A 12377-nucleotide genomic window follows, 5' to 3' on the forward strand; every position below is an offset into this window, starting at 1 on the left:
TTGTGTATTAGGTGCTGTCATCCATTTAATATATTATAAAACCAAGAGGTGGAGGAAAGACTATATGGAATTCATTCCTGAAGGTTATTATTCTTTCAAGACTAATATTATTTATTTATACAAATGTTTAATATAATATACACGTAACAAAGTGCCTCCCGGGCAAAGCGGGAGAGATTGACATCAGACAAATGAAAAAATATGAAAATAATATATATTTTAGACCCTATTATGGTATCTATGGTAATAATAATAATTAAAAACAATGCATAGCATATTAGGATTTTACACAACAGCAACTCTATATTGTGCAATGACCTTTGACCCTCAGCTCTGCAGTGATACACCTCTCTCCGATCCATCCTTTCTGCCCCTCCATCCATCCTTTCTGCCCCTCCATCTATCCTTTCTGCCCCCTCCATCCATCTCTCAAACACCATCCTAGCTAAGGAGAGTTCAGTAATCCAGACCCAATAATCCACCCTTTCTTCAAATTGTGTACTGGTTCACTTCCTGTTATGGGTATAAAAGCAAGAGTTTCCAGCAGGAAATTATTGCTATAGAACAGGGGCCGCTAAATGCTGTTCCTGGAGATCTGCCATCCCTTACGTTTCCTCGCGAACCCCAGTTGTGAATAACCTGACTTTTTAAAATCAGCTCGCTATTAGAATCATGTGTGCAAAATGAAGGTTAGTGAGAAACCCTCCAGGACGTTAGCTCCCCAAGAACAGCCCTGTTATAGTGTCAATACTACTACAGCAAATGGGAGGGCTCCCTCCAGCCCAGTTCTGGAAGGCCGTAAACACGTTTTTCTACCTGGTAGTTACTAGCACTCACCTGGTGTCCCAGTCTTGAATTAGCCACGGATTAGAAAGATTGCATGAAAAGTGTTTCAGCCATCCAGGACCGGAGTTGGATCACTGATCTAGCACACGCCTGGACCTATCCAAAGCCTTAGGACTTAAGAGGAAAGGGCAGATAATTGGGATGAAGGTTTGTCGAAGAGACAAAGCTGTTCCGTGTAGTATGACACAGGACGGGGGTGATGCCTCAAATGGTTTCTCTCTTCACCTGGAGGGTGCCAAGCAAACTGCCATGGTCATTCAGAAGACTACGGTGTGTGTGTGAGTGTGTGTGTGTGTGTGTGTGGTGGATGATGCTGTGGGGGGGTGTGCCTGGGGGTGGGTGAGATCAAAAAACACACATGTGCAGTGGAAGGGCAAAACCAGATTACAAAACCAGATTACAAGACCAGATTACAAGGCTCATATCTGATTTCAGACGTTCTTCTCAGGTTGAACTGAACACAGGCAAATTCTATTAATGTGTAGATACTCATACGTTACTGTAAATTTACCATAAAGTCCCTGTGAAGTTATCATAGTGGTACCGTATTTTTACTGTAAATTCACCATAAAGTTACTATAATGTTCCTGTAATCGGTGTAGGTATTTTATATTTCTTAAAGCATTTATTCAGCCAAGAAACCTTTATGGTTTTATGGAGGCAACACTGATCATCACAAACGTGGTTTGGGTTTAATCTATTTTGGAGAAAAAATTCCTAACTCTTCAGGAAAAGCCTTGATTTAATTAAAGTGGGGAGGGATGGATGTGATCTATAGTATGAAGAGGTCGGTCAGAGGTCGGGATGGATGTGATCTATAGTATGAAGAGGTCGGTCAGAGGGAGGGATGGATGTGATCTATAGTATGAAGAGGTCGGTCAGAGGTCGGGATGGATGTGATCTATAGTATGAAGAGGTTGGTCAGAGGGAGGGATGGATGTGATCTATAGTATGAAGAGGTCGGTCAGAGGGAGGGATGGATGTGATCTATAGTATGAAGAGGTCGGTCAGAGGTCAGGATGGATGTGATCTATAGTATGAAGAGGTCGGTCAGAGGTCGGGATGGATGTGATCTATAGTATGAAGAGGTCGGTCAGAGGTCGGGATGGATGTGATCTATAGATCTATAGATCCGTCATGAAAACAGTGGAGTGGCTTCTGTGAGTAAACAAAAACATTGCCTAGGACTGGTCGAATGGAACGAGAGTGTGTGCACTAACGTGTGTGTGTGTCCCAAAGAAGGAATGTGTGTGAGTGTGTGTCCCAAAGAAGGAATGTGTGTGAGTGTGTGTCCCAAAGAAGGAATGTGTGTGAGTGTGTGCAATAAGTGTTTCACCTTGGGTGCACATTGTCTATACTGTGTTTGAATCCACAATCCATGGGCATTTGGCTGTTGTCTCATATCTGCTGTGCGAGCCGTTGACATGACCACAGTTGTCATGGCTGCGTGCCATAGATACAGTCCTGTCCTCGGAGTGGGCATAAACACCACCAGCCCTCTGCGACTCAGGAAGCACTGGCAGCACAGTCCAGTTAATCTATGGTTCAGTTTACAGTACAACATTCTCATGCTTCTTTCTTCCGTCTTGTTCTTCTCCTTGCATTCTCTCTCTCTCTCTCACTCTTTGGCACTGGGAGGAATGTGAGGTGGGGGGGGAGGGGGGAGGAAGCGTCCCCGGTGGCGTTCTCTCCATCTATTTAGAGAGCTTGCTGATGACTCTGATCAGCGCTCCATTCTCATCCTTCAGCCGCTGGTTGTCTGCTCTCAGGTCACCCAGCACCTGAAAGAACAATCTGGTTATTGAGCTGAAAACTGCCAGAGGGCACGTTCGAAAATGGCACACTATTGCTTTCAGTAGAGTGCACTACTTTATACAAGGGCCCAAAGACCCACTCAGGTCAACAGTGGTTGGAAAATGATTGTTTCACTCAAGAACAATAAGAATCTTGTGTGAAACAGGTCATTGTTAAGTTTCAAGCACCTTTGTTTTTCTTATATTTCCTATTTACACTGAAAGCAATAGAAATGAACAGGGAGCTGCACACTAGAGGATACTGGGAGGATGTCCTGTGGTAGATGAAAACGAGAGGATACTTGAAGTATATGTCGGGGTTAGGTAAACACCAAAGGATACTGGGAGGATGTGTCTGGGCTAGATGAACACCAGAGGATACTGGGAGGATGTGTCGGGGTAAATGAACACCAGAGGATACTGGGAGGATGTGTCAGGGGTAGATGAACACCAGAGGGTACTGGAAGGATGTGCCTGGGCTAGATGAAAACTAGACAATACTGGGAGGATGTGTCGGGGGTAGCTGAACACTAGAGGATACTGGGAGGATGTGTCGGGGGTAGCTGAACACTAGAGGATACTGGGAGGATGTGTCGGGGGTAGATGAACACCAGAGGATACTGGGAGGATGTGTCTGGGCTAGATGAAAACTAGACAATACTGGGAGGATGTGTCGGGGGTAGCTGAACACTAGTGGATACTGGGAGGATGTGTCGGGGGTAGATGAACACTAGAGGATACTGGGAGGATGTCCTGTGGTAGATGAAAACAAGAGGATACTTGAAGTATTTGTCGGGGTTAGGTGAACACCAAAGGATACTGGGAAGATGTGTCTGGGCTAGATGAACACCAGAGGATACTGGGAGGATGTGTCAGGGTAGATGAACACCAGAGGATACTGGGAGGATTTGTCAGGGTAGATGAACACCAGAGGATACTGGGAAGATGTGTCTGGGCTAGATGAACACCAAAGGATACTGGGAGGATTTGTCAGGGTAGATGAACACCAGAGGATACTGGGAGGATTTGTCAGGGTAGATGAACACCAGAGGATACTGGGAGGATGTGTCAGGGTAGATGAACACCAGAGGATACTGGGAGGATTTGTCAGGGTAGATGAACACCAGAGGATACTGGGAGGATGTGTCGGGGTAGATGAACACCAGAGGATACTGCGAGGATGTGTTGGGCATAGATAAATACTAGAAGATACTGGGAGGATGTGCATGGGGTAGCTGAACACTAGAGGAGACTGGAAGGATTTTGGGTAAAGAAGAGAAAGAGGAGATGAGTGTAGATGGGTGATATGGACTGACTGAATAAAGGGGGGAGGGGGGGTATGAAGAAGGAATAAATCACAGAAGCTGGACCAGTAATGTACACAGCCCTGTATTAACAAATACCACACTTAAGAGTGCTGGTCTAAGTTTAGTTGGGCCTTTTAGATCAGACTGAATATCACAGAGTGCCTGATCCTAGACAAGCACTAGCAAATTTCACCCTATTTCTGATATTGCCAGATCCATAGGACTCTGGTCAAAAGTAGCATATTCAAATATATCATAGACTGCCATTTAGAGCGCCATGTTTTATACAAACCCTGATAAATAACCCCTGTCTTAACAATAGGTCTTAGTGAAAATAAACCCTGATACATTACCCTGTCTAAAGAATATATCATAGTGAATACAAACCCTGATAAACAACAACCACATTTTAAAAAAGTAGTGAAATGCCAATACTAGTGATTTGTAGCAGAAGCTGGGAGGAGAGTTGAGGTCAGGCAGTGTTGGCGTGAAGTAAAACCTGGGTTCAAATACAATCTGAGATCTTTCAAATGCTTCGAGTCTAGACTGGAGTCGGACAACAGGGCTCTTTTTAGGCTTCTCTACTGGCATCATTCCAATAGTCCAACTGATTGAAGCCCAGTTAATGTATTAAAAATATGTGGGATACTGTCTGAACCCAGGTGTGCTCAGGATCTCTCTACATTCACCTTTAACTCCTCCTCCAGCTCAGCCACACGGTGCTCCAACATCCTCCGCTCCTGGTGAGAGGAGAGAGAAACAAACAGAGCAAAACAGAGGGAGAATGACAGGAGAGGGAGAGGCACATGAAAAGAAAGAAGTGAAGACAGAGGAGAGAGACAGAGTCCAGCGGCAGTAGTGTTAGTCAGTGGTAAAGCCAGCCTCAGCATCACGTGTCTGATAGTGGATACTGTATTCACAATGCCACATACAGCAGGCAGAGGGAGGAGGGCGAGGGGAGACCTACCTTCTTCTCCAGCTCTAGCATGGCTGAGCAGTCACTGAACCTCTCCTGCCTCTGTTGGATGAAACAAACACTGTTAATGTAGTTCCATTTCAATTCAGAGGGTGTGGTCCGGGGTGATTCAAAGGCCTAATAACCCGGTCTGCACAACAGAAAATGTTATTTCTCTTTATGGCTTACATTTAGGTTTAGGGTTACGAGTTAGAGTTCGGTGTTAGGGCTAGGTTACATTTTGGCACAAAGGTTAGGTTATTGAGAGTAAAGTTAGGTTTAGGGCGAGGGAAGCTGGAGTTCTGGTCTAGGTTTAGTTGCCATGAGGACAGAAAAACAAACATGTTTGGGTCTGACCTGCGTAGCCTTGTCCAGGTCTAGTCTGGTTTGAGAGACGGTTCTCTGGGTGTCCAGAAGTTGAGACTGGAGCTGACCGTTCTCTCTGGACACCTCCTCAAACAACTGGAAGAATTACAATATTTATTTATTTTACACTGTATTGGCACTCCTATCAATGGAAATATTTCAGAGAGCTAACCCTGCTAAACAAAATTCAAGAATTAAAATGTGTATCTGAAGACATTCCCAAAATATATAATTAAATGAAACAATCACTAGTATTACTACATAACTATGTTGTGTTCTGGAATAATTTTTCTGGTAAAATGTTTGTAAATCGCTGACATGAACTCAAACTGTAAAATACTACCAGACTTACTTATGAGTGTGACGCAGTGACGATAAAACAGCACCATTTCCTAAAACTGACAACAGAGACTCATCTGCCTTTCTCTCCCTGCCCCCTCTCTCTTGGGGTCTCTGACACCAACCAACTGGAAGAAACTGTTGACCACCTCATCTCAATCCTCTACCTTTTGATAGAAGTGATTCCCTCTGCTAACCAGTGATAGTGGTCTTGTTTGAACTCCACAGAACAATTGTGTTCATTCATGTTAAAAGCCATACATTTGTCTAGGTACTTGTTGTAAGTGCCGGGCTCTTCCCCCTACATTCACCGTACCACAAACTGGCCTGCGTTTTCAGGCCAAAGGAACAGTATGATTTCTTCCGATAGCTGGCACGCCCTATGCAAATCAAGTCAGAGAGTTCACACACTTCGTCCCAGCTCCCAGCAGACGAAAAGAGGTGAACAGGGAGACCGCTTCTGTAAGTAAGCACTATATACAGACATGACAATAAGAACCAGTTCCTGAACCACTACAAGGCCCCCAAACTAGAAGATCAGAGTGAAGCCTGAAACGGAAAGGGTTGAGTATTCCCCATCCAAATCTCTGTAGCTACCTTCTTGTAGTCCTTTGTTTCCGAGCCTCCTCCTCTGTCCAGATAGTCATTACAAGACACATCCGACCTGGAGTGACCAGAGAGCAAAGCCCACCTTGATGACACCTTTTTAGGTCAAAGACATCACTCACTTCAAGCAATTACATAATCAGGACTTGGTCAAAGGGCAAAGGTCAGGTCCACACCTGGAGCCGGAGTGTCGAGGATCCTGCCCATTACCTCCGACCTCCTCCTCGCCACTGGGGTCATTGTCGTCACTCTACAGGAACACGTTATGGATGTCAACCATAAAAACTAGAAACCTTATAACATTGACACTAATCCCCCAGGTGACAGGTTATAATGCAGGTAAAGAAATAGGTAATGATGTCGTCCTTATGAAATGATTAAACCAGGACTAACTCATGCACTCACCTCTTCAGTTCTCATTACATGATGTCATATTCATCCCTCTGAGCAATACTTTGCCAAGTTATAATGTGCTTCTGAATACAGCATATAAAGGGTTATAAGCTTGAGTATGATGCTCACCTCCCCAGCCCTCTGGGCTCTCCGCCTGGCCCGGGCTCTTCGACGCTCCCTGCTCTCCCTGGTCACGCGGTCACTCTCACTCTCCCCTCCTGCACTGCTCTCCTGGCTGGAGGTCAAGGGGCGGGGGGCACCGGCAGGCTGAGTCAACCCCAAAAGGTCAGATTTCTGCAGGCTGGCAATACGTGACCTCCAGCTGACCTCCTGAAAACAGAATGACGTCGCCAATCATAGCATCAAACCTACAGTACAAACCCACTCAACCCTCAACAGACCGAACAAACCGACCCTCAACAGACAGACACGACCCGACACAGACCGACCCGACCCTCCACAGGCCGACAACACACGACCCCCCACAGGCCGACAAGACACGACCCTCCACAGGCCGACAAGACACGACCCCCCACAGGCCGACAAGACACGACCCCCCACAGGCCGACAAGACACGACCCCCCACAGGCCGACAAGACACGACCCCCCACAGGCCGACAAGACACGACCCCCCACAGGCCGACAAGACACGACCCCCCACAGGCCGACAAGACACGACCCCCCACAGGCCGACAAGACACGACACAGACCGACACGACCATCAACAGACAGACACGACCCTCCACAGGCCGACAAGACACGACCCCCCACAGGCCGACAAGACACGACCCCCCACAGGCCGACAAGACACGACCCCCCACAGGCCGACAAGACACGACCCCCCACAGGCCGACAAGACACGACCCCCCACAGGCCGACAAGACACGACCCCCCACAGACCGACAAGACACGACCCTCCACAGACCGACAAGACACGACACGACCCTCCACAGACCGACAAGACACGACACGACACGACACAGACCGACACGACCATCAACAGACCGACACGACCCTCCACAGACCGACACGACCAGACCTTCCACAGACCGACACGACCAGACCTTCCACAGACCGACACGACCAGACCTTCCACAGACCGACACGACCAGACCTTCCACAGACCGACACGACCAGACCTTCCACAGACCGACACGACCAGACCTTCCACAGACCGACACGACCAGACCTTCCACAGACCGACACGACCAGACCCTCCACAGACCGACACGACCAGACCCTCCACAGACCGACACGACCCTCCACAGACCGACACGACCCTCCACAGACCGACACGACCCTCAACAGACCGACACGACCCTCAACAGACCGACACGACCCTCAACAGACCGACACGACCAGACCCTCCACAGACCGACAAGACACGACCCTCCACAGGCCGACAAGACACGACCCTCCACAGGCCGACAAGACACGACCCTCCACAGGCCGACAAGACCCGACCCTCCACAGGCCGACAAGACACGACCCCCCACAGGCCGACTACACACGACCCTCCACAGGCCGACTACACACGACCCTCCACAGGCCGACAAGACACGACACAGACCGACACGACCCTCCACAGACCGACACGACCCTCCACAGACCGACACGACCCTCCACAGACCGACACGACCAGACCCTCCACAGACCGATACGACCATCAACAGACCGACACAACCATCAACAGACCGACATGACCATCAACAGACCGACACGACCCTCCACAGACCGACACGACCTGACCCTCAACAGACCGACAAGACACGACCCTCCACAGGCCGACAAGACACGACACAGACCGACACGACCATCAACAGACCGACACGACCCTCCACAGACCGACACGACCAGACCCTCCACAGACCGACACGACCAGACCCTCCACAGACCGACACGACCAGACCCTCCACAGACCGACACGACCCTCCACAGAAAAGGGTTGGGTTACATGCAAACTGCATTTCATTGTACTGTACTTGTACTTCAATGCCAATAAAGTTGAATCTAATCTAAGTAACACATTGTTCTCACCCCCTCTTCAGCCTTCTTCTTGTTTGCCTCCTTCTCCTCCTCCTCCTTTTTGGTCTTTTCTCTACCTTTGTCCGTCTGTGCCGTCTTCATGGTCTTCTCCGCTTCCTGAAGGTCTGTCAGCGTCACCCCCTGATTGGACAACAAAAATGGAAGCTGCTGGTCACGTTTTTACATCAGATCAACCCACCACAAAACGGAACAGTGCACGTGGACTCAATGTGATCTCCTCATGACCTGTCTGGGTTTGACCAGCGTGGATCTCCGCCACGATGTGGTGCACACGTCCTCTGGTTCAGGTAGACATCCGGTTCATTATCAACACACAGGTGTGTGTATGAAACTACTGAAACACTGTTGTTGTGTTTGAACAGTTTGTGTGAAGTGCGTAACAGCTTTTAGCCTACTCTTCCTCATCGTCATTTAGTTACATTTGTAAATATTTATTTTTGCTTGGCGTAGTTCAGACAGGCTTGTTCTGACCTGAGTGGATCGGCGTGACTGCCTGGCGTGCCGGGAACGAGCTTTCCTCTGGGCCTCAGCTTCCTCATCACGCACCGGCGTCAAGTAGGACCTGGAGCAGGAGACCACAACATTATTACAGCATTACATTCCACCATTATATTACATTATTAAATGATTATTACACCATTACATTCCACCATTATATTACATTATTAAATGATTATTACACCATTACATTCCACCATTATATTACATTATTAAATGATTATTACACCTTTACATTCCACCATTATATTACATTATTAAATGATTACTACACCTTTACGTTCCACCATTATATTACATTATTAAATGATTATTACACCTTTACGTTCCACCATTATATTACATTATTAAATGATTATTACACCTTTACATTCCACCATTATATTACATTATTAAATGATTATTACACCATTAACATTTTACCATTAAGATCACCTTATTACATTTTTTTTGACCTGGCCTTGACATCAGGCTCTATGGTTAGGTAGGCCCTGAGTGTTTAAACATTTAACTTGTATTTAACTAGGTAAGTATAACAGCAAACAAATTCTCATTTCCATCTATGGGATAAAGGCCTTGCTCAGGGACAGAATAACAGATTTAATCTTGCCGGATTTGATCTAGCTTCCTTTCGGTTTCTGGTCGGGCGCTCTAACCCAACCACAACCCAACAAATCACTACATTCCCCATAGACTTACACTTTATTTAAGTAGGAAAGAGGAGATAGACTAGAGGTACACTCCAGATGACCTCGAGCGAAGGTTTAGAGTTCAAAGTTCAAACATCTAAAACTGTCAGAAGGTAAAAACTGGAGGGAACATCATCCAAACACGGCTGTCAACAACGGTGAAATGACTCACTTGCGCCTCTGCTTGGTCTCCAGGTCACTGCCACTGCTTCCTGTCGTTGGTGTGACAGAGTTGGAGGTGCTGGTGACAGAACCCTGCTCCTTCTTCTCCGCCTGCTCCTGAGCCTGCCTACAGAGAGGGAGAATGACAGCCAAGAGGAGAGGAGAACAACAGCCAAGAGGAGAGGAGAACGAAAGTCAGTCTTTCCATCCACATCTTTGTGTAGTGAAATGGTTCAGTTTCTTCATGGCCAATCCTCAGCTTTCAGGCAATCCGAGTGTGGCAGCGATAGGATGATTGCCCCCAGCCTGTTGACTCCGACTGACTGACTCCACTGCTGTCGTTTTCCTAAATACCTCAGTATGAACCTGCTTATATTGATGTAATTTGCTTCCAACGTGATCATCTCTAACCAATCAGAGAACCAGATGTAGACAGAGAACCGCCCACCTCTGTGCCACCAGAATGTTTAGTCGATTGAGTCCAGCGGAGGAGCTACTTCCTGTTCCTGTTGTCGAGGTCACCGTGGGGTCATCCAGTCTGCGTCCATAAGATGAGCTGGAAATAGAACCAGTTTCAGTGACCATAACACACAGCTTATTCTCTACAGTATTATTCAAACTGAAGCCACAGAAAGTGTACATGGCTGGTTTTCCCTTGTGAAATGAAAAATGTTAACAGCAGTTCCACTGTTAACTCAGTTTGGCTGTGAAGATAGCATAAACTGGTGAAATGAAGCCAATATTCAGAGCCTCACACGGCACACCCAAGCTTTATGGCAGAGTCTCTTCTCACTACATTACTCAACCAGAAAGGTGGGCTAAAACATCAGTGGGCGGAGCCAAGGGTGGATGACATACCTGCGAGGCAAGGAGGGGGTGGAGCTACTGAAATCACTTCCTGTGCTATTGAGGCGTCGGGTGTAAGAGGAACTACGACTCAGCCAGCTGTGAGGGAGAGGGGGAGGAGACAGCGGGATGAAGGAGGAGACAGTGGGATGAAGGAGGAGAGGGGGAGGAGACAGTGGGATGAAGGGGGAGACAGTGGGATGAAGGGGGAGACAGTGGGATGAAGGGGGAGAGGGGGAGGAGACAGCGGGATGAAGGAGGAGACAGTGGGATAAAGGGGAGAGGGGGAGGAGACAGTGGGATGAAGGGGGAGGGGGGGGGGGACAGTGGGATGAAGGGGGAGAGGGGGAGGAGAAAGTGGGATGAAGGGGGAGAGGGAGAAGAGACAGTGGGATGAAGGGGGAGACAGTGGGATGAAGGGGGAGACAGTGGGATGAAGGGGAGAGGGGGAGGAGACAGTGGGATAAAGGGGAGAGGGGGAGGAGACAGTGGGATGAAGGGGAGAGGGGGAGGAGAAAGTGGGATGAAGGGGGAGAGGGAGAAGAGACAGTGGGATGAAGGGGGAGACAGTGGGATGAAGGGGGAGACAGTGGGATGAAGGAGGAGACAGTGGGATAAAGGGGAGAGGGGGAGGAGACAGTGGGATAAAGGGGAGAGGGGGAGGAGACAGTGGGATAAAGGGGAGAGGGGGAGGAGACAGTGGGATGAAGGGGGAGGGGGGGGGAGACAGTGGGATGAAGGGGGAGAGGGGGAGGAGAAAGTGGGATGAAGGGGGAGAGGGAGAAGAGACAGTGGGATGAAGGGGGAGACAGTGGGATGAAGGGTGAGACAGTGGGAGGAGACAGTGGGATGAAGGGGGAGAGGGGGAGGAGACAGTGGGATGAAGGGGGAGAGGGGGAGGAGACAGTGGGATGAAGGGGGAGAGGGGGAGGAGACAGTGGGATGAAGGGGGAGACAGTGGGATGAAGGGGGAGACAGTGGGATGAAGGGGTAGAGGGGGAGGAGACAGTGGGATGAAGGGGGAGAGGGGGAGGAGACAGTGGGATGAAGGGGAGAGGGAGAGGGGCACAGGGGAGAGAGGGAGAGGTGGAGACAATCAGATGAAGTGTGAGAGAGAGGTAGAGAGATGGGGTAAAAAAGAAAGATATGGGATAAGAGAGAGAGATGGGGGGTGATGCAGACGGGGGAGTAAAGCACAAAATTGTTTGGAGCTTTTCTCACACATTATCACACAAACATGCTCACACACACACACAACGACAGACAGACACACACACACAAAGACAGACAGACACACACACACACACACAAAGACAGACAGACAGACAGACACACACACACAGACAGACACACACACACAGACAGACACACACACACACACAGACAGACACACACACACAGACAGACACACACACACAGACAGACACACACACACAGACAGACACACACACACAGACAGACACACAGAAGCTGTAGCATTTTACTGCCATTCCATATTGTGTGGATTGACATCCCAACATGACAGGAGATC

The 12377-nt window shown here is 48.4% G+C and overlaps 1 protein-coding gene across 4 annotated transcripts in view; it reads right to left on the minus strand.

The window, feature by feature from the left end:
* The window catches only part of zmp:0000001167 (protein phosphatase 1 regulatory subunit 12A), a 28197-nt gene continuing 15820 nt past the window's right edge, over positions 1–12377 (minus strand). For 2 of the 4 annotated variants that reach the window (XM_029115103.2, XM_029115102.2), the window contains exons 12-23: positions 10859–10945; positions 10449–10556; positions 10011–10127; positions 9123–9213; positions 8643–8771; positions 6735–6935; positions 6389–6462; positions 6204–6270; positions 5259–5363; positions 4914–4964; positions 4636–4686; positions 1–2627 (exon numbers count right to left, since the gene is read on the minus strand). In XM_029115103.2, coding sequence (XP_028970936.1) covers positions 2541–2627; positions 4636–4686; positions 4914–4964; positions 5259–5363; positions 6204–6270; positions 6389–6462; positions 6735–6935; positions 8643–8771; positions 9123–9213; positions 10011–10127; positions 10449–10556; positions 10859–10945 — 1168 coding nt within the window. In that variant the 3' untranslated portion in view covers positions 1–2540. The remainder of the gene's footprint in view (positions 2628–4635; positions 4687–4913; positions 4965–5258; positions 5364–6203; positions 6271–6388; positions 6463–6734; positions 6936–8642; positions 8772–9122; positions 9214–10010; positions 10128–10448; positions 10557–10858; positions 10946–12377) is intronic. The other 2 variants (XM_029115105.2, XM_029115104.2) reach the window with 2 other exon arrangements.

This window comes from Esox lucius, chromosome 19 (genome assembly GCF_011004845.1).
Source record: "Esox lucius isolate fEsoLuc1 chromosome 19, fEsoLuc1.pri, whole genome shotgun sequence".
NCBI lineage: Eukaryota > Metazoa > Chordata > Actinopteri > Esociformes > Esocidae > Esox > Esox lucius.